The sequence below is a fragment of the Mytilus galloprovincialis genome, chromosome 1 (genome assembly GCF_965363235.1).
Source record: "Mytilus galloprovincialis chromosome 1, xbMytGall1.hap1.1, whole genome shotgun sequence".
Lineage (NCBI taxonomy): Eukaryota > Metazoa > Mollusca > Bivalvia > Mytilida > Mytilidae > Mytilus > Mytilus galloprovincialis.
In genome coordinates, this window is record NC_134838.1 from 32,682,331 (window position 1) to 32,706,607 (window position 24,277).

At 32.8% G+C, this 24,277-nt stretch overlaps 1 protein-coding gene and 1 long non-coding RNA gene across 5 annotated transcripts in view; one reads left to right on the forward strand and one right to left on the reverse strand.

Annotated features, from left to right (window-relative positions):
- LOC143071788 (uncharacterized) overlaps window positions 1-24,277 on the reverse strand; it is a 72,818-nt gene that overhangs the window by 9,172 nt on the left and 39,369 nt on the right. For all 4 annotated transcript variants that reach the window (XM_076246393.1, XM_076246377.1, XM_076246384.1 and 1 more), the window contains exons 4-5: window positions 728-868; window positions 78-123 (exon numbers count right to left, since the gene is read on the reverse strand). In XM_076246393.1, coding sequence (XP_076102508.1) covers window positions 78-123; window positions 728-868 — 187 coding nt within the window. The remainder of the gene's footprint in view (window positions 1-77; window positions 124-727; window positions 869-24,277) is intronic.
- The window catches only part of LOC143071807 (uncharacterized), a 32,336-nt gene continuing 27,853 nt past the window's right edge, over window positions 19,795-24,277 (forward strand). The window contains exons 1-2 of the long non-coding RNA XR_012976974.1: window positions 19,795-20,210; window positions 23,364-23,530. This is a non-coding gene — a long non-coding RNA (uncharacterized LOC143071807). The remainder of the gene's footprint in view (window positions 20,211-23,363; window positions 23,531-24,277) is intronic.

Consider the following 24,277-nt stretch of genomic DNA (forward strand, 5'->3'; position numbering starts at 1 on the left):
TACATGTATAATCAACAATAAAAGCAAGACCATCGGTGACCCACGAACTTACACAAACTGACCAATCAAATACATACCTTCTATCATCACCATAACCATCATTGGCTCTCCTTCTGGGTGGAGCTAAAAAACAAAACAGTAAAAAACATTTTAGATTTCTTGTGCTTCAATTTTTTCGATCCAAATTTGATAACAAATCTGTGTCTTAATTACTAAAGATAACCAATCTTTCATGTGCTATTTTATGTTTGCATTTTACTATGTAGTGATAATCTTATAAAAGTTGTTCATTACTTTCATAATAAATGAAAAATAGTTGAAGAATTATAATTTGCTAAAGAAATCTTGTAGATAGGGGTGCTCATTTTCGCCATTACTTTCCATGTTTTCTGCAGTTTATGTTCAGGTCTTTATGTTTTTGAAGTATACTGATATTTCTATATGAAGATAACATAAAAAGCAAAATATTCTTAGCTTTAGTTTCTTTTGAAAAAAATCATCTGAAAAGTTAGTTTAAAGGCTATTTGAAATTTCCTGATGTTTTGTAAAATGGGGACACATATTAGCCGATTTTACACATCTATTTAAAACCAAAAAACTGCAGCTTTAAACAATATTTATCAAATCTATTTTACTATTTTCAAAAAAGTTTAATTTTTCTTTCTATCCTTACTCACTTATAAAATTTATCTTATCATCATGAATATAACAACTTGTCAATACATACCTGTGTACGGTCTTTGTTTTTGTGGTTCAGGACGTCTTTTGTACATCAGATAGATAAGTACGGCCAGTGCTATAATAAGCAGTATTGATATTATCAGTCCAATAAACCATCCAAAGTTGGCTCCCAAGCTGAATGCTGCAGCTATTAATAGAAATAAATAGAATCTATCAAAATTCTATAAATAGCATTTCAAGGATGATTCATTAAACATTCAATAACATTATTTAGTAACCAATGACAGTTCATCATAGATTATTTACTACATCATTGTTCTAACATGTGCTGTTAAGAGTACATGCAACTATGTAAGATTTCTTGTTTTCTTAGCCCTATGATATAAATCTAATTTACTGCCCTTAGGTAGCAATACACAGTTAGGAAAAAAACTTAAAATTGACACTCATAATTTTTAAACACCCTCTTTCCCCTCCTGTCTAACAAAGAAGGCTTTATATGTGTGTTATGCATGTATATACTTATAGAAAGAGAGTTTTCCATAGATTTGATTTCTAATGGTCATAAGGGTGAAATATAATCCCTCTTGGGTGTAACCATGGCAACAATCTGCATTTCTTAGATACAAAATATAGCAAAAAAGGGGGGTGAACATGTCACAAAAGTCTCCAAAATTTGGTCTAAAGGAAAATTTCAATCAATTACAGTAATACCTTTCCTGAATCCATAGGTTTATATCTATCAAGTGGTCCCAAAAAAATCATATGCTTATCTGCTCGTTTTTCCATAAAATTGAATTGAAAAGATCGAGCGCAAAATCTTTGTTGATAAACACTACAATAATGTATGGACCTATGAACGGTACGGATAGGGAAATACGGACTGTCAATCATATAAATGGCCTATAAAACATGTTAAAAACAATCTTAATGTTCATATAAACCCACTAAGAAGGCTATATTATTCTTCAATTATCTAAAAATCAATTTTATTGTACAAAAACTTTCATATTTAAAAAATTCACAGGGGCCATAATGCGAAACTAAACTTCTAACTGTGTATTGCTACCTTAGGAGGAAGTAAAGGTTCCCTTCAAATGACCATCAATTTGGTAGATTGTTTTTGGATTTTTGGTGTATTAACTCCACTTTTAAGCACTGCTTTTGGGCTATTACATGGTGGCCAGTTTTTATTGATGGAGGAAGCTGGAGAGCCTGGAGAAAACCACCAACCTTCAATAGGAAAACTGACACTTCCAGTCAATAAAGTTTGGAGTCAAGTGCACCCGCACAAGCGAGGTTCGAACTCACAATCTCAGTGTTGACTGGCCAGTGATTACAGTAGTAACTACTTCAGTCCAGGCAATTATTTATTCGTGTAATATTATTTGGATGGGTAATATTACTTAAACAAGTAATTTTAGCTTTATTACGAATATTTGTAATATAGACGAGTAGAAAATGTTATCTCCCTTTAATCATAGATTGTTTCGACTATTACATCTATGTTTCGACAGACACAGGCAAGTTAAAAAAGGGAAATTTATCAAATAAATAATCTTTATTACAAAACATGAAACCCTGGCGGGTTAAAATGTAAACATATTAGTACAGATAAACAAAGCAAGTAAAATTAACAAATATAACACTTCTTTTCGTTATGATCTGCCAATAAAAGGTTACATGTAATGCAGCGTATATCATTATCTGATTTGATATTGTCAGTATCTGACGGGTCGCAAGCAAATATTAACGGAAGAGGGTTTAGTATATACCTACTGTAGGGAACATTATTGTATGTATATGAGAGAAGTTGTTTATCAGAAATTTAAAAAGAATAACTTCTGTTGTTCACGATTTAAAAAAGATAAATGCATAATATAATGGATTGATTTCGGAAAATATGATAAGCAGTGTTTGATTTATAGTGTTTCAACATAATACTTTAAAACAATACGCGACATAAGTCGTCAGTCAGCTTTTATCAATGTAGGATTTTTCAACAATTAGACATGCAAATTACCTCAGTATTATGAAGGTTGTAATTAAACATAAATTAGACAATCAAATATCTATCATCATTACCATATTCTCCGGATTAAATATCATATTAAGACAAAAACTGGCGAGGTAAGGACTGGCACAGGAATATGTTGAAGGTCTAAACTAGATTTTTTTAAAATCTCAATTTAATCATAAATAAACGAATAACTATTTTAATATTATGATAAAATTGAGAATGAAAATTTGGGAATATTTCAAAGAGACAACAACTCGACCAGATCAGAGAACAGCCGAAGCCCACCAATGGGTCTTCAACGCAGCGAGAATATCCCGCACCCGGAGGTGGTCCTTAATTGACAATTGAATTGAATAATTGAATACAATTGAATACGTCTAGTTCAGTGAAAATGGACGTCACACTTAACTCCAAAACATATAAATGAAGTAAAATTAAAGATATACAAGACTAACAAAGGCCAGAGGCTCCAAAACCCCAAGCGGTTCCAGCTCTGATCAGCATACTAATTTACACTTATGTAGACTAGTTTGTGATATCGAAAAACCCTGGAGTAATAACTTTTCAGTAATACAGAGATTTCTTTCGTTGAAATCAAATACGTTACACGAGCGAATCGGACAAGTTGAGATATATACAAACACCATAAGATGGTGAAAAAGGAACGTTACCATCAAACAATTGATAATTGACAATAGGAAACGAAAAATCATCTCTTTTGTCATAAATTTTGGAATTAAGCTTCCCGTTAAAGATATAGATATCATGATCCAGGAAAGGGTAATGTTCATTGCCACCCGCAAACTTACATTAATTTTGTTCTCAAAATAATTAAACATTCATCGTAGAAAATTAGATAGAAAATATACCATTAACAATGCTATAAAACGGGTTGATGTAATATTTGAAGAAAATATATATAGAAAAGGGAGAAACAATAGTCATATCACATTCTATATAATATCAAGAGACGTTTATTAATTAAAATACGTGTATCGCCTGTTGCAATAAAAAAAAAAGTTGAATTTAACTTTAGTAGCTTCCGACAAAAACCTTTTGATAACAGAAATTCAATCTATAACAAAGACCAAGTGCATTTTAAAAAATAATTCGGAAGAAATAAATATTAGTTCAAACGATTAAAAATGATCGCTGAAAGTACAAATGTAGCTTTATTCTTTTATAGCAGCGGTATTTGTTAAAGGGACTGATCGATAAGACGCGCGTGTTCAACATCATGCAAGCATGTGGAATGGTTAAGTGGTTAAATGCTTGATAAGTGAAATGACAGCTTTATTGCCTTTACGCCTACGCAGGTCAATTCAGTTAAAATTAAAAATGATGCACCGTCTAGTATTTCTCGCACTTATATATCATCAGAAAAAACGCCAAAGGTAATTACATTTCAGTGTTGAAATGTTTGTATATGCAACAGTTTCATCAAAGGAGCGAAGTGATGTAATTTAGTATTGTGATTTGTCAAGTATTTTGAAAATTTTAACTTTTCAATGGTATACAGTCTTGCTAAGCCGTTGAGAGTGAAAACAAAATCTACATGTAACAGCTTACAATTCGTATCTTTTCCCAGTTTTGAAATGGCAAAGTAAAGCTATAAATCTGTTATGCCGGCATGTTAAAACAGTAAAGTATAAACATAAACGTTATTAATAGAGGTTTTAAGTTTTTGTGATAACCATCCAAAGAAATCAGTTATGCCGGCTATAATCTGTTATGCCGGCATGTTAAAACAGTAAAGTATAAACATAAACGTTAGTTAATAGAGGTTTTAAGTTTTTCTGATAACCATCCAAAGAAATCAAAAAATGTACATGCGGTATGGGCTTTGCACATTGTTGAAGGCCGTACGATGACCTATAGTTGTTAATTTCTGTGTCATTTGCAATCATACCACATCTTCTTTTTTATATGAGCTGATGAGACAACTTCAATAGATTATTGAGACACATTATGTATTTTAAAGAATAAAAGGCATAGAAAAGGAACTTTAATTTTACACATTAGTTTTACAGTAACTTGATAATCTCAGCATTGTCATTTTTCTGATATTCTGTAACAGTATGTATCAACCACGATCAAATGTCAATGGTTGTATAATATAAAAAATGGCCCAGAAATTTAGCATGTCTAGTCTTAGATTTAATACACCATAATCCCATCTGTTGCTTATAAATCAACATCCTCTTAATAAGAATTCAGTTATTTTACTGAACAATAGTTAACGCTACAGGTTTGGAATATTTTTTTTGTTAGATAATCACCTATCTACAAGTCCGATGTACTTCGAAAAATACCCTTAAAAATAGAATTAATACTATATGTAGGACTGTATATATAGTATTTATCGAGACAAAAATCTTAATCAAGCATAACGCATTCTGTCTTTTTGCTTGATTTACATTTTTATCATGGTTTACAGTCCTACATCTTTTCCTAAGAATAAGCATCAAAATCTTTGAAACTGGACAACCAACAATCAATCAATCGCAATTAAAATGATGTTGGCGGTATATCTGAACTTGTTATCTGCAACACTAAAGAAAACACCATTTTTCAAATTAAACTGTCACTCCAATTTTAATTGATAAATATCACATGTCGTGTGTCATTGACACCCCACCCCCCTTTTCCCCCGGTGACTGAGGAATAGAAATATTGTCACTAGGTCTTCGTCCGACAGTAAAACGCTTGCCAAAGTGGGGCGTCCGTTTGGCTGTGCGGGATGTACACGTTTGCAGTCACGTCCGGTCAGAATGGGCACGTTAAATTCAATGCCTCGTGTAAAAATAGTGCCACGCTCTTTGAGGGATCCGTAGGGGGCATTTTGCAAGGCAAAATTTCTGCCCCTAGTATCCAATATATCCTCATTTTCAGTGGCGGTCCAAATTTCCCCGACAATCATCCCGAATGGCCTCAATTACAAGACCTACCTATTGTATTTATTGTTAACTTGTTCTCGTCCTGAACATGCATGAAATATTTGCCACTGGACGTTCAGAAACCAACACTCGATCAATCAATCATTGATTCAAAGGTGGTAATTATTTCATAAATAGATTAATATCAATACACAGCATTAATTCAAACTATATACATTTTAAGTAGGTAATTTGTACGTGTAATACAAATACAAGTATTTTCATTAACAAAATTAGTTGAGTCCTAATTGCATATATGATTATATATATGTTCCGGACCGTATGAGTATTTGAACCGTACGCGTACGGTCTGGACCGTATGCGTACTTTTTCAAAATACTCATACGGTCGGACCGTACGCGTACGGTCTGATTAATATCATTAAGAAGTTGCTCAAGTTTATAAGTTACAAATGCATGTAAAGTTCATGTACAGATCAACATAACTTAACTCGCAAATTAATATGGAAAAGTTCAATTTTAATTGGAATAAAAGCTTTATTTGTTAACTAATAAAAAAATTCACGATTATTAAATCTATTAATATCTTGTATTTATAGTATGTCGATCAGTAATACATTAATTTAATTATGATCATAGAAATTTACGATATCGGAAGTTAACATAATGTGGGACGACAATTTTAGAATATTAGAAACTTTACAAAAAAATGCAAATGCAAAGGAACATGAATGAACTGCAAACATGTAAATGTAAAAAATATATCATTAATTGTGGTAGTAAGTGTCACCTTGGGCGAGAGTACCAAAATAGTATTCAGATATACAATTAAACAAATATTTAATGTCAATCATTCAATTGTTCATTTTATCCATCTAAAAGTAATTGTAATGATAACAATTTATAAAACTAAAAATAAGGATTGTGATAAATGATTATCTCGTACTGGGCCATACGCGTATACTCATACGGTCCGACCGGACGCGTATGGTCGGACCGTACGAGTATACGTATACGGTCCGGACCGTACGTGCCGGACCGTACGCGTACGGTCCAAATACTCATATGGTCTGGAACATATACATTGCATCATTTTTAATATAAACAGACATTATAGCATGAAAAGTTTCATTATGGATAATACACCATAATCAAACCAAATCAAATCATTTTATTGGTGTAAAATCCAAATATTGGAGTGTTACCAAGACAAACATGACAATCATTACAAACATACAATATTGAAATTTAAACAACATTCATATTTTATAAGACTACATGTATATATTAAGATGTTTTGGAGGAGGTGATACTTTTGCAAATTTGAAAATACAAGTACATAAATTCATAATGCAACTGTTATTAAATATATCATAATAAATACTATAAGAAAAATATAAAATAGTCATAACTTTGTTACATCCCTCAAAGAGTTCTTGTAAAGGTTCTTTAACGTGAGGAGACTGTGAAACCTTTCGGAGATTACGTTTCCATTCCGACCAGACGTAGACTAGGTTCAAGCTATGTATAATCACCGTGTTCTATACATATTGATATATAAAATGTGTAATACTTATGATATCGCTTGATATCACCTCGAGTTATTATACTCCGCTTCAAAACAATGGGGGTATACTGTTTTACCTCTGTATGTCCGTCCGTCAATATGAATTTTCGTCGCATCTTTTTCAGTAACTACATTACAAGGATCTCTGAAATATATGGTTTTAGGGTTTTTATTAGTCAGCTACATGATTGTAAACCTTGGATACGTTTTCAGATTCATCACTCAACAAATTCCTGCTGACATTATACTTTTAGGGGACGGAGGTATCCTTAGTGAGCAGTCTATAGCTCACAGATTCACTTGTTTGATTTCAATATAATAATTCACGAGCCTTTGTCGTCGAACTTTAACATCAGACATTTTAAGACAATTTGTACCCTTCAGAATTCAATTAAATTTGACAAAAAGAAGATTGTTCGGTGAATAGTGTGAGTGTTTATTGTTTTTTATTGAAAAAATCATATATGTCCGTTGCCATGGACGAAACATCATCGTCTTAAACTTTAAAATTCGCTAACGATTAGCCAATGGAAATGCCGTACTTCAATATCGTAGCAGTTACGTAGCAGCTACGTAGCTGTTTTCAACAACAAGTCTATAGCTACACGTTCAAAAATCAAAATCTACGTAGCACTACGTAGCTGCTACGATATTGAACTCAACACTGCAGTTTTCACAATTCTCACTGGTTTCGTTCAATGTCGTAGCGGCTAAGCTACATCTACCTAGAAATTGGCTATTGAACGTATAGCTAGCATAGCCGCTAAATAGAACTCAGGGTTGCATTCAATATCGTAGCGGCTAAGTAGTGCTACGTAGATTTTGACTGTTGAACGTGTAGCTGTAGACTAGTTGTTACATATATATTGATAGCAGCTACGTAGCCGCTATGTAGCTGCTACAATATTGAACTTAACCCTGGCCCAACACAATCATGCTGTCAAGCGAATACAAAATGGCGATGGGAAGGTTATTACTGATGACGCCATTTTGCTACCTACATATATAGTATATCGTTCAACATAGATAGATTAAGATATCTAAGACAAAGTAGCAATGCTAGCTGCTACGATATTGAACACAACCCAGGGATATTACACCGATCAAGAAATGTGAAAGCCTGGGTTGAGATCAATATCGTAGCAGAGCCGCTACGTATAGCTGCTATCAATATCTATGTAACAGCTAGTCTATAGCTACACGTTCAATAGTCAAAATCTACGTAGCACTACGTAGCAGCTACGATATTGAACGTGGCTTAGGTGAATCCATATCTCTATACCCCATACAAAGTAGGGGTTATTTGTACCTTGATGTCTATCTAATATAAACTGGTCCGAGACCACAATTATTTCGTAGTGCATTTCTTTTAGAACATAAATGAAAATAAAAAAAATCCCACCTGCGCTTTCTCAAAGAAACTTTTACAGTGTGTTGTACTACGTTTGGGACAAATTATATCAACATTATAGAAAACTTCATCGTCTCTAACTCAAAATATGGACAATTTTATGTTTGTGGCGTCTTGAAATCTTTTGACAGCTTCCGAAGTGCTAATTTTAAACCTTTTTCAGCTGGACCAAATCACTACTTTCCTTTAAAATTCTGGACCCAAATTTTTTTACAGTGTAATTTCACCCCTCCCCCTTCTTGCAATTTAAGGCATTAAACATGGAGAAATCGATTTGGATGGGGTATATATTAAATTAATGGCAAGTAACCCTCTGTCAACACTAGGGACTATATTGAACAACGAAAATCAAGGGACGATAATGGTGGTCTCGGACAAACTACTGGGTTGAGTTCAATATCGTATTAAACTGAAAACTAACAAGTACATACGAATGGCGATAGATCATAGTTTAGTACTAGTACCGGATCCAAAAAATGTGTGTGTGTGGGTGGGGTGGGGGGGGGGGGGTCCGGGGGTTGGAATTTCCCCTTTTTTTGGAGAATCAATGCATTTGCAATGGGGACATGTAGTTGGAACGTTAACATAGCTGGATCCGCCCCAGACTACGCTATTGTCTCATTTCTCTTACATGCATTATCATGATTATTGAAATGTATTAAAGTGTAACGATTTTATGAAAAGTATAACGATTGTCCGTTCATTTAAAATTATTTCTAATTTTATGATTTTATACCAATCAAGCTAAGAAAGGCTTTACCATCGTACCTGCATGTTCATGCAAAAACGGTGTCTACTACCATTTTTATATTTTTTTTATTATTATAAATAATAGTTTAATATCGTTTAGCTAAAACACGTATGTATAAAAGGCGACGTGGGACATACGCAGATGAGATACCAATCCAGCAACACATTAAACTAAAAGTCTTCTAGAGGGTCATATAAACCTTTAAAAACTAAAAGTCTCATCTACAGCACCTAACTTCATTGACATTTATCAGGAACAGCCAGAACCAGAACTTTGAAAGCAAACTAAGCCCCATTGGTGGTCTTCGGCTGATATTAAAAAGAAAGATGTGGTATGATTGCCAATGAGACAACTTTCCATCAGATACCAAAATGGCACATAAATTAACAACTATAGGTCATCGTACGGTCTTTAACAATGAGCAAAGCCCATACCGCATAGTCAGCTATAACAGACCCCGAAATGACAATGTAAAACAATTCAAACGAGAATACTAACGATTAATTTACGTACAATAAATGAACGAAAACAAATATGTAACACATAAACAAAAGACAACCACTGAATTGCAGGCTCCTGACTTAGGATAGGCACATACACAGAGAATGTGGCGGGGTTAAACATGTTAGCGGAATCTCATCCATCCCCCTAACCTGGGACAGTGGTGTAACAGTACAACATATGAACGAAATATAAAAATCAGTTGGAAAAGGCTTAACTCAATCAGATGGATAAAAATACAAATACTATACACATACAAGTGAACGTGGTCGTGTACTTGTACATCCTCCAAACAACAAAAAGACACTAAGTACAGATCTGAGAGTTCTCGCAGTTACTGACAGCTAGTTCAAAGCCACTATTGGTGTCTGCTCTTTGATCGGGTTTATCTCTTTGACATGTTCCCCATTTCCATTCTCAATTTTACAATGTATAGATATATTAGTATATGCTAGGAGCTTTATGACCAAAAGGAACATACAAAGAATAGCAAAATATACGTAAGTTCAGCTATCCCTTAGGGAGTTGGAACCCTAGTTTCTTTTAAAACAATTTCGAAGTTTTATCATTGGCGAATTTTGGAAAAGTATGTCAGTTGCTACTCTCGGAGATTATAGAACAGCAGTCCTCCTTTTTTCGGCGATTCGATACTGTCATGAAAATAGTTAATTTTGTAAAGCTTGTGTTTACTAATGTTATATGCTTTTGACCAAAGCTTAAATTTGTAGAGCAAAAAATTATCAGTGAGGTTGAACTTTTTCAGCCACTGACTGAATATAAGAACTCTTTTTAAAAGTCGCTCGCCACGCCTTATATTTCGACTTTGATATAATGCAGCGTTATATTATTTATAACTGTTGGTTACTCTGGATCTGTGTCTTAAACCCTGGGATAAGCGCACAATCTACATTTATTTATTCTAAAAGGTAATAAAAAACTTGTGAGTGGAAAAAATTAAAACTGAATGTCCAGTTGAGAAATTTCCCTATGATAAATATATAATGTATAGACGGAAGATTACAGACGCGTATTAGCGCCACACATTTTTTTTTATATTTCTTCCTACATGTATGTTTGCGTTTTAACGCAAACCTTTGCGCTTAACGGTAAATCTTTGCGAAATATAAACGCAAACATTTGAGATATAACGCAGACCTTTGCATTATAAGGCAACAACCATTTTCTTATCTGGGGGGGGGGGGGGGGCTGGGATTTTTTTTGAAAAAAATATTTCGATGGCCTAGCTGAACGAAAAAAAAATTATGTTTTGCACTGTAGCTGAAAAAAAAATTATGCTGTCACCTGCTTGAAAAAAAAAATTTGCACTGCTGAATTTGAGAATAGTGAAAATAACAACAGTTGAGACAGTTGAACAGCAGATTATAAACATCTGTCCAGTCTACAGATTAAGCTAAGATTTATATTTATACCTTATTACTTTTTGTATTTTCCTGTAATAGTGTTTGATCCGGAAATATTTAAAAGCATTCCAAATCTCCCACATGTATGCTACTACATTAAGACATACTTAAAACTGCAACTATTATAAAGATGATATGGTCATTTTATAACAGGGATAGATATGGTATCATATTAAAACAGTCTTTTAAAGTAGCCCTGATTGTGTGTGACACAGACTTGTATACTGGTAGTATTTTCCTTTGTATCATTCTGTATCATTCTTTATACCTTTTTTTTCAATGGAATGTCAATTATCATAGTTGGAAACAGTGGATGTTTATAATTTGGAGCTACTCACTCTTTGTCATTACATATGGCAATGGTGGCCATTTCAATTGCAGTATTAAAATTCAAGGACTGTGGTACCTGTATGACGGACTCAGAGAATATCATAATGTAGAAAGTGGGCTAAAAAAAACAACAGAGACAACAGCCAATGCCAGGATACAGACCGAGCCATGCACTTTACATTTTACGTCAAATAAAAATTTAAATGAATTTGATGTAAATTTTATGGTTTTGAGAAAAAAAAATGTATTTCTGTTCCACATTATAGGAAATTTTTTTTTGCTTTCCTTCTAATAATAATAAAAAAAATTATCGGAGGAAGGTTCTGAATTTTTTTTTATGAACATAATAAAAATCCCAGCCCCCCCCCCCTCCCAGATAAGAAAATGGTTGTTGCCTAACGCAAACTTTTGCGGAATAACGCAAACATTTTAAAAAAAACAAAGAATCTGTAGTATTCTGAAACAACAAACGATTTCTTACATCAAAATTTAAAAAATGTTTATTCTAAATAATTAATTTTAAAGCAAAAATGTCAGTTTCTATTTGACTTATAATTTTACAATTGTATGACATTATGTTTGCTCTAATCTACTATACCCCTAGCTTTTTGTTAATCAAAATTTTCGAAATCTTGACCTTTCAATTAGAATTTGCCTATACCATATCTATTTTCTTGTTAAATTTATAAAACTTAAAATTATATCATGAATGTAAATGTAAATCCAATTTAGTTTCTGATTATAACATGTAAAAAACTTTTAATTAAGAATTGGAATCGCAAACCTAGGAAGAAATTAAAAAAATATGTGTTGCGCTATATTAAATTAGCTTCCTTGGGGACGACATTAAAAGTTTAATGTAGAAAAAAACTTAATTCACATAGTTTTTTCACTGACAACCCTCCCCCCACCACCCCTTCTTAACTTGATTTGGGAAAAATTGATTTAACAATAGGGATATAGGCCCTATGTAAAAATCGATTTTAGATATACAAAAATTGCAGAATTTTAACCCCACCCCCCTACCCCAAAATTTTTGATTTAAGTTTTTTTTTATCCTACATCTATCTTTTGAATATGTCGTCCCTTAGAAGATACTGATTGTAGTACGGAATCATATTTATATATATGGGCTTATCTTCTCAGTGCATAAATGGCCTGACAATTCATCTGTTTAAGGGGGTATGTAGACTTGCTACATGTCCCTTCCTAATTATTTTTTTTTTCAATTTTGCCCCTTTAACATTTTTTCTGCTATAACTATAGGAGATTTCCATTATACTGACATCTGCAAGGAGGAAGGCAATCAGTAGACGTAAACATATAAATTAGTAAGAAAGAAATAAAAGAAACTCAAGGGCATTGTAGCAAGTCTAGGGGATATGGTTATACTTGCATGGGACAAACATTATTTTCCAACTTAAAGGAAAAAACCTTTTTTCTAAAACACACAGGAACAAACTTTTTTAGTCAATTTTCTTGTTTCTGGTATTTTTTTTTCATTTTTTAGAAACTTCATGGTTCCTTTATAAAATTAAAAGATGGTCGTTGTCTTAGAATAGTAACTGTATACAATATTATTTTGATAAAATGTGTTTTTTTTTTATGTCATATCTAAATGTCGGTGTAGCAGTGACTTTAAAATGATGTCGAGCACTGTCAGATTAATTATAAATTACGGCGGAAACTAGAGGATGGAATGTAGGTGTGATGATAAAACAACGACCTTCTCTGTATCAAATATCCGTGAGAAATGCATAATCAGCATGTTATGTATAGCTTACAGTTATATTTCCCGCTTCTTTCGCCATCTAAATAATTATGTCAGTTGGGTTAAAGCAGTTATATTTCCCGCTTCGTTTTGGTGTAAAAGGATATGGGTATTACACAAGACTTTGTACTGGGAAATGCCATCTAAAACCACGATGACTAACTAAATCACTTGATCTCGCAATTCTATTTCTAATTTCTTTATTAACTTATTTGTTTAAGGTGACCTCTCATACACAGGACCTTTTTAGAATATTAAAAATATTTCTTTCAATTTTGTTCAGAATTCAGATCCAAATAAAAGAAGGTGTGGGTTGTACATCGATGAAACAGCAATCAAACAACAAAATACTTATGGATTTTTACTATTTGATTTTTAACAAATGGTGTGATGAGGGAACACGGTATAAACTCGGACTGTAGATTTTATATAACTACTTAATATATGTTCCAGACCGTATGAGTATTTGGACCGTACGCGTACGGTCTGGACAGTGCGTACTTTAAAAAAATACTCATACGGGCACGGTCTGACTAATATTAAAAAAAGATGGTAAGGTTTATTAGATACAAATGCATATAGCAGATCAACATAACTTATCTATCAAATTAATATAAAAAAGTTCAATTGTAATTGAAACAAAAAATTTATATTTTAACTTTTTTTTAAATTCCCCCTTATTAAATCTTAATCTCTTGTATCTAGCATGTCGATCAGTAATAGACCCCCGTAATACATTAATTAAATTATGATCACTGAAATTGAAGATATCGGTAGAAAATATCATGTGGGAGGTCAATTGTTTTGGAATATTTAGCAACTTTACCACAAAATGCAAATGCAAAAGAACATGCATGAACTGCATACATGAAAATGTAAAAAATATTACGTTACTTGAATTGTGTAACCTTGGGCGATAGTACCAAAATAGGATTCTGATTTACAATTAAACAAATACTTAATTTCAATTGTAATAAATGATCAATAACAATTTGTAAAACTAAAATCACTAGTAAAATAAAGATTGTGAAATTAAAATGCTTGTTTCAATTTAATTAATTACCCATATGATAGAATAACATGTATGGTCAGCTCATACCGGACCGTACGCGTATAGTCATACGGTCCGACCGTACGCGTATGGTTGGACCGTACGAGTATACGTATACGGTCCGGACCGTACGCGTACGGTCCAAATACTCATATGGTCTGGAACATATACATTGCAGTTTAGAAAAAATAAAGTTAATTACCTAGCGCTAGACGTTACAACTTACAGGGGCGGATCCAGCAATTTTCAAAAAGGGGGTGGGGTCCCAACCCAGGATAAAGGAGGGTTCTAACCATTCGTCCCCATTCAAATGCACTGATCGTCCAAAAAAAATGGGATCTAACTCCCGGACCCCTCCTAGATCCGCCACTGCGTTACATTTAGAGCACCATACTCCTATTTCGAGCTCTAGACTTTAAATCTCCAGCACTAGCCTTTTCAATTTCAGCGCATAGGTTTATATCTTTAACGCTGAACTTTATCTCCACCGCACATTTTACATCTGTAGCGCCAGTCTTTCCATATCCATTGCTAAATTCTAAATATATCTACAGCGACCAACTTTATATTTGCAGCGCTTGAGTTTACAGCTTCAGCGCTGTACGTTATATCTTCAGTTCTGATCTCAATATCGTCGGAGCTAGACTTATATTCTTCAGCGCTGATCCTAACATCTTCAGAGCAAATATACAGCCCCGGCGGTATAGTTTAAATTTCAGCGCTAGACTAATTAAATTTAAGCGCCGAACTTTAATTCCTCAGCGTTCGACGTTCAAGCTTTAGCCTGAGACTTTTTATCTTCATAGTAAAAAAAACTTTTTACACTAAGAAATGTTTCACCTATTTGCAGAAATTTAGAATCAAATCAAATCAAAGTCGCTTGACAATGACCTAGGGGAAAGGGCCTCGAAATAGTCGTCAAACTGGTATGTACTGATAATAACACAACTCTTTTGAAAATGTTATTCATTTATCACAAGTAAAATTGAGAAAGGAAACGGGGAATGTGTCAAAGCGACAACAACCCGATATAGTAGTTCATAATATATCAGACTGACTTTAGCAGAAAAGAAGCTAACATTGACAATTGCTTCCCAATTTAAAACCACTGCACCCTGACTTAGAGACAGGGCCTCAAAATAGTCTTTAAATTATTAAGTATTGATAGTATTGCAACTTTATAGAAAATGTCAGTGATCTATCACAAGTCGTTCCTATCAAACTCATATAAGCAGGCAACTTAAATATTGAAAATTGCTTACTAATTAAAAATCGCCTGACCTTGACATAGGGGACTGGGTCTCGAAGTAGCTTACATGATCTGATACTAATGCAACTTTGTAAAAATATGTCATTGATCAAGTAGTTCCTATCAAACTGACTGACGCCGAAAACTAAAGAATTGTTGACTCATCCTCCTCTGTCGCTGCCAACCCCGCCAGAAAAGCAATACATATTTCTCTTTTTCCGTGCCTTTTTAGCCTTTTGTGGTGTATTTGTACATGTTTTTACATAATGATTTGAATATGGTACGCGTGCTCGTCCGGCATAGTAAAATAATACTATTATAGAACATGTCATAAACATATCCTGGTCGCAAATGCAAATACATTTTAGCGCGTGTATATATAATCTGTATTTGGTCAAATATTTAACATTGTAAGTCAATGTAAATTAAAAGATATGACTTTTCCATGATATAAGCTCCTAGATAATTTTTATATATGGTGCCGCAATATTTATCAAACAAAAATGCTCCTTGCTTTAAAGAAGTATAACCTTAGTTAATATGCTTGGTTAACACATTGTTGTTATTTTTTGGAGATACTTGCTTACTTTTTTCCAATTGAAGTAATTATTTGACTTGTAATGTACATGGAATATTATGTCATTCTTATATTTAGCTCATCTAGACAAAATATCAAAATGTGCTTCCGTCGTCCTTGAGAACCGTCGAAAACTTTTAAATGTCCCCCTCACATACACGGATTTTTTTAACGAGTCCTTACGCTTTGCTAGTTGTCGATTGTAAGCATCCGTGAATGACTCGCTGGTACCCGTAAATAACTGGTTAGAACTCACAACAACTCGCAGACACTCATAAGGAGAGGACTTTTTTTTATTCATGACAAAAATCTTTTCACGATTGTCCATGGATCGATTTTTCGGTATTTAACCTTCTGAAGGTATCGTACGTTAACCGCTCGCAACAGAACGTAGCAATCCGTTTATGACTCGTAATTCTTTTTTTAAACGATATTTTTACAAATTATTGATGGAATATTAATACGAGTGTTGCTTACGTTTTCTTTCGGTTCATGTTACGACGGCTTTATGGATTGCTACGAGTTTATATCACGAGCACTTTATGCGTAGTTAATACTACTAATAGATACGTTCTCTTTGCGTATATTCTCGAGTACTATTTACGATTTTTGGTAAGGTATTAGTATACAAGCTACAAAATTGTATGGGCTCGTAAATACTCGTAACACTATCTCGTTACTATTCTTAACAACACATTGACAGGTCGTAACTAACACGTAAAAGATTTGATGAATAGCAAAATTTCGTAATATGTACATACGTTACTAGCTATAATATATTATCAAAACATGCCCGGGAGCCACTGAACGAAGCTGCTCTTATTTATTCGTGACAACTCGTATCAAATCGTAGAATATTGGTATTAACACATCGTAATAACTTTTAATAATTGAAAATAAACCGTATATAGCTCGTAAAAGCTCATTACAATTCTTAAATCGGTCGTTAATGTGAACAAATCGTCGTTTGAAAAATCCAAATGTTGTGGTTTCTTAATGACTAGTTTGGTTTTCTTTGAATGTTACCATTCCAGAGTTATTGTAACAGTACTTTTTTGTTGAGATTTCTTTTAATTTTGTGGTTTCCTAATTATAAATAGAAAATCCTTTTTGAAATTTATTGATATGTGAATGATATATTTTTGACCACTTAACAAAATCATGATCTCTATGTTTCTACGGGGCGGGGTAGATGTGATCATGCACTAACTCTAGTTTCAGTTTTATTTTTGTGGAGCCTGCAGCATTATGTCGCGAAAGCAACATAGCGATCCTACATTTCGTCGTCGGCGTCGTCGGCGTCAACATTTAGTTTCTGTCTGTGGTTACAGTTTATTAAACTTTCATGGAATTTTGTAAAATGTTTGACAGAAGCTTATTTGTGACCAAAATACAGCGACTCTTTTCCCCGAAAATCTTAGGATTAAAATTGGTCGTAAGTTAAAATGAAATATTTATGTCTTAAGAGTATTTTTACTCTTAAGATTTTTTGTGAATAGAGTAACTGTTTTCAGAGCAAAATTTGAAACATTTATTTTCATTTTCCGTATTCTACTAATAAATTGAGTAGGACTTAATTTTATTTCATTTAACTTTAGATTCACGAAATTTTATTAAATGTGGACAGAAGCTTTTTAATGACCAAAGAACAGTATCCAGAACAAATTTTGATAATAAGTATTTTCATTTTCCGTCATTTACTGATAAATGGACTTAGTTTTGCAGTTAACAAGTAATTAATTTAGTAGTTAATATATATATATATATATATATATATATATATTTATCATATGTTTAGTAGTAAATACAGTAGTTTTGCATATGTGATAAATAGCCTGCTGTTTAATCCATATCGCGCAACTTTGATGCGCACCCTTTATCGCATACCCTTTATCACACCCCTACCCTTTATCGCATACCCTTTATCACACCCCTACCCTTTATCGCATACCCTTTATCACACCCCTACTTTTTTTTTTTTTTTTTTATACATTAAGTCAGTTTTGGTTTTTTTTTGCTTAAGAAAAATTTTCCTCAAAATAGGTAAATTTTTTGAATGACGTCATCGTTTGGTATGTGACGTCACGAACGTCGAGTTTTCATATTGTATGTGACGTCACGAACGTCAAGTTTTCATATTTTTTGGCACACTAAATGCAACTATAAAAAATACAAAACACACTAATTAATACAATAATAAACAAAATATTTTTAAAACAACAGCACGCAAATTGTAAGGTAACCCAAGTGCTTCGGATATCTTTTAAGGCCTTATAAACGAGATTTACTTTTAGTCGAGTAGCAAGTATCAAGTTGCAAAAAGCGAGTATCAAGTTATGAAAGGTGAGTATCGAGTTATAAAAAGTGAGTAGCGAGTAACAAAAAGCGAGTATCGAGTTATAAAAAGTGAGGAGCAAGTAACAAAAAGTGAGTAGCGAGTTATAAAAAGCGAGTATCGAGTTATAAAAGTGAGTAGCTAGTAACAATCAAAGTACTGAAGTACTGAACATCGGATGACCGCAGGTTCTTGTAGATGGTTAAAAGCGCATGTCACAGAAACAGATCACATCTCTATACCTGAAACTTGGGTTAATTTACAGAGATATTTTTTTCTGATAGAAGTTCGTGCTTGGATGATGAATAAATGACAGGAAATTCAACCTCACCGTAATAACTATTATATCGTAGTGCAAGAAATCAGTATACCTTGGACTATTATACTTATTTAATAATAGTTGTAGAGAATACACTGGTTTGTTGTTATATAAATTATTAATATTACGATTGCATGTATATATAATTTTTCATCTATTTGTATATGATAATTCTATTCTACTATTATTATAGTGCAGTGCAAGTGCATGGTGGACACTCTTCTGTAAAAAAAATCAAAGCCTTAAAGGCTGTAAAAGCAATTGCTGCCATGTTAATGTTTTGGGGAGTTTTATTTTTCATCTACATATATAAGAATTAAACCTGACAGGACATGGTTGTCTAGTGAAAAGCAAGAAGGTTTTGACTTTATACCAATAAAAGACTTAAGCAGGAAATCATTTTTAATATGTTTTATATTTCACAAGGAGACAACAAGTTTACCAGGCTAAAGTTGGGGGTAATTATGGATTATCCCCTGGTAGTGTTTGTAACTCGGCAATAATTACTTTTATTTATTTAATTTTAACAATTTTCATAATTAATTTAAATCAACCATTCAGTTAAAACATTTCACCTTTCGAGACGCTTATGTTGAAAAAAGGGACAGAAATAAAATACCTTACAAGACATAAACATGTAAAAAATAAATATATATTTCAGCTTACTAAAAAAAAATTTAGTGTTAATTTGACATCATTTCTTAAAACTAAGTCCCACACATAATTATTCATTTGATATGTGTCATCCTCATGCGATACGAGAAGTTTTCATGTCGCTAAATAGTCTTCTTGTCGCTTAATTTATTCTTCTTGTCCGTTCTTGACGCTTCTTGTCGCTAAAATTCTTCTTGTCGTTATTAGTGAGACCGCTATTTTTAGATTACAGGAGGTCATTTACACTACACGTATTAGTCTCGATCATCCAGACGCTCCATATCCTATATGTAGAGTCTGGATTCAATTGCATTGAATAATTGTTAAGTTGGGGCGTGACAAAATATGCAAATGAGCTAGTTTTAATTTTTCGGAAAGTTTCAAGATTTATCTTCTATTCATGTTAACACTAGATAAAACCGAACAGAGGAAATGGACTATCAATGGACGTGGCATCCAAATCAGCTGAGTCTATCTCAAGTTTATACATTTCTCACTCAGTTGTGCCAAACACATCTCTATGTGTTTCTTGTTCAACAGTTGGTTCAAGAAAGTATCTCATATTATCTAAAAGTGGCTCTGTTGGTTCCGCATTCGAAAACTGTTGTAAATTTTATGAAACTAATCTACAGTGCAAAGAGAACTTTGGCAGTTACGTTTGTCATCAATGTAAATGGTATGTACGAGAGAAGCTCTCCTGTGATAGTGTAGTTCAACTTTTACAGACCCCCAAATTGATAGAATTTCTGATTCCTGTGATTATAGGTGGAGTTTTAGCTGTAACTTCAGGGTACCCAAACGCTCATTCGTCACAGATCGCCCCAGCCTTTTAATTTTTATATAAGATAAGATAAGAAAACTTTAATTTCATTCGGCATGGTTTACAACATACAAAAACATAAGCAGTGGCGGATCCAGAACTTTTCATAAAGGGGGGCCCGCTGACTGACCTAAGGGGGGGCCCGCTCCAGTCATGCTTCAGTGATTCCCTATATAATCAACCAAATTTTTCCCACGCAAGGGGGGGCCAGGGCCCCCCGAGCCCACCACCAAATCTGCCTATGATAAGCTCTTGTGAGCTTTTCACCGAATATATAAAACAAAACACAAACATAGAACAGACATACATACATACAGACATAGAATGAATATGATATACGTGCAAGGCAAACAAAGCATACATATTTAAGAATAGCATATAAGCACACACAAAATGAATAGAATAGCACTATGCAAAGCAATCCAAAAAACAATAACCACAATCATGACTAAAGCAACTAAGAAGCAAATGAAAATTTAAAAGCTATGAAAACAAATTAAATATATATTTGGTACTGTTTAATGCTGATCAATGGGAATTTACTCACGAGAGAACAACAAAATAGGTTTTAATTGTCAAGTTGTGTTCCCCTGACTGGCTAAGGCTCCTTGTTGAAGGCCATATTTTACCTATAGTTGTGAACTATTAATACAATGTGACTTGGAAGGAGAGTTGTATCTTGAAAAGAACACAACATATTTTATTTTCAATTAGGGGCACACAAGGATCATACAGAGCATACATTAATAAGGAAAAAGAATATTTATTTGCATAGATACATATATATATCATGTATGTAGATACATACAATTTAAATACAGTTAAAATACAATTATTACATTATTAACTCATATTCTTTTTAATAAATTTACCAACACATTAAAAACCTGATTATCTTCTAATCACAGTTTAAGACAGAAGCACAAACTTTGAAATAGCATTTCAAGTGGTCAAAATTATCTTGAAAAGCACATGTTGAAATTCTATACCTGTTATAGTTCCAATATTATTGAGGGGCCTGATGGATTATTTTCGTTCTTCGTGATTGGTGTATTTTCACTATCGTTACCCGTTTTTCTACAGATTTTTTCCCTTATTATATTTTTTTCGTGATCCGTGATCATGGAAATTTATTTTCTGTGAATCATGATTGACAAAAAAATCAACTTGTGAATCGTGATGAGCCCACCCCCCCCCCCCCCCCCCCAATCTGGCCCCTCATTTTTAAACTAATTTTTAGGTGAATGTGAAACTTATTAATTTTTAAAAACACACAATATCTCAAACTTTATGAAATCTTCTCATACAGTTTTTTACCAATATCTCTGAATTATCAAAGGAAAATATTACACCTTTACACATGCTATTTGGAAATGTTTGAAGAACTTTTTATTTATTAGATTTGAAAATTTATATTTTTGCAGAAAGAGGGTTAAAAATTTGTATAATTAACTCCTTTTACAGTTTTCAACTCCATTCTTCAAACACTTCATGAACATGTCATAATAATAATGAAGTCAGCATGTGTATTTGAAGTGGATAAGGGATACTCAAATGACCATTTTTCATTATTAAATGTAACTTGGAATTTCCTTTTTCAATATTAAATTAAAGAGTCTCAGTCATATTTTTAAAACACCACAAAAATGTATGATATGTTGAAAACAGTACATGACAATTAAGTTTATTTTTGTGGAGAAATTAGGCTAATGACTCACAGTACACTTCTTTAATTTGTAAAACACCATAATACCAAATTATTGGTAATGGTATGCACAGCTTAGCGCAATGACTACAAATTGTTGCCTCCCTAAAACACACTGATCATGCTGATATGCATTCACATCTAACAATCAAATGTATATGATACATGTACAGTGTACACAAAATAACTATATAGTTCCATAATATAAGTCTAAAAATGTACATACAACATCACCAAATTGTTTTTTATACGACCGAAAAAATTTGCGTTCATATATTGCTATCACGTCGTTGTCGTCGTCGTCGTTGTCGTCGTCCGTAGACACATTGGTTTCCAGACAATAACTTTAGTTTAAGTGTATGGATCTCTATGAAACTTAAGCAAAAGGTTCAATACCACAAAAGGAAGGTTGGGATTGTTTTTGGGGGTAATGGTCCCAACCGTTTAGGAATTAGGGGACAAAAACAAGCATTTTTCTAGTTAACGACTATAACTTGTGTTAAAGTGTATGGATATCTCTGAAATTGTACCACATTTTACAAAAATACAATTTCTTATCAATTTTTTTTTTGGGGGGGTAAAAATAAATCTTTTTGGGGGGGCACATTTTTTTTTCTTCAAGATTTACGAAATAACCACTTTTTTGGGAAAAAAATTTAGGGGGTAACATTTTTTTTATGGGGGGGGGTGGGGGGGGGGGCAATTTTTTTTAATTTATTTTTTTATATTTTAGGTTTTTCTCACAATTTATTTTGCTATTTCTTTGTCTATAGTCTAAAAACAGATTTACTAAGTATTGCACAACAGCGCAGTGTATTGCACTACAGCACAGTGTATTGCGCAACAGCATGAAATTGAAAATAAATTCATATCATTTAACCAATTTCAAGTTCTTTGACTACATTTATTCTGTGACAGAAAACTATTATGTGTCAAATATTTAATTAAAATCCAAATTCAGACCTGTATCAAGCTTGAATATTGTCCTAATTGCCCAAACTGTTCAGGATTGGACCTCTGCGGTCGTATCCAGCTGCGCTTGGCTAAGCACATTTTTTGGTGATGTTGTACATTTATAGACTTGCATTTTATATTTGGTAGTGTACTGCATCATATTTATATGATCTATCGCCTCGTAAGATTTATCATTGGCTATTATTCAAACATTAAATAGTCTCATAATATATATATAAATTATTTAAAACTTTTAATACATACATTATTTATACTGATAACTTAGTCTGTCATTTGTCTGTTCATTTGGCTACCCATAATTATAAATATGAAATTTCTTTAATATTCAGGTCAATTGAAAAAGCTCTAAATCTATATGCAAAAGCAGACGATTTGACAGAAAAAATAGAATCCAAATCACAGCAGCTGCAAGAAAATGTACCAAGAAAGCGCTTATGTTCCTTACAACAACCATCTGGGAAAAGACACAAATCAGCTTTGCAACATGATGTTAGAGGTAAAAGAAAAAAAAGTTATTGCATGAATATTTTACTAACTGTTTATATAAAGGCAACATCAATTTTTTATTATGGTTATTTGAATTTCAATAAACGTCTTAATGTCAATATCATTACAAACCTCATATTTTTGTACAACATCATCAGAATTATATACCAGTAATAATAGTTTCGATTTAACCAAAATTAAGTTAATTTATGATAAATTATTCACATTTATGAAAAAAGGAATCAGCTTGTTTTTCACTTTTACATACATGTACATGTATCTAAAAATGTTAAGGTTCATCAGAACGAATTGACAATTATACATGTATATACCCCTCAGTTTTTCACATTGCAATTCGACAAATATATATCCATTTTTAATTAATGCATGCAGATACTAAATGAATGTGCAATGGTTAATGTTTGCTCAGGGAAATAAAACTGTTATTAATAATCATAAGAAAGCATTTACATGAATTTTGATGTTGCCTTGGATGTTATTATCATTAGGGTTTTGGTTGTTATGTGTCCGTTGATTGGAATGTCGTCTCTTTGACATACCCATTTTCTATTCTGTATTCTATTTTGCATGTCATCATTTAAAAATTATAACTGCCTAAACTGGATTTTGCTTTCCTGAAATTAGGCATTAAAATTTCAAGCAACTTAACTCTCTAAATTACAAATCTTTTTTAAGAAAACATCTAAGAAGATTCTCTTATAAATAATCAAAATTGGAAATGTTAACAAATGAATTT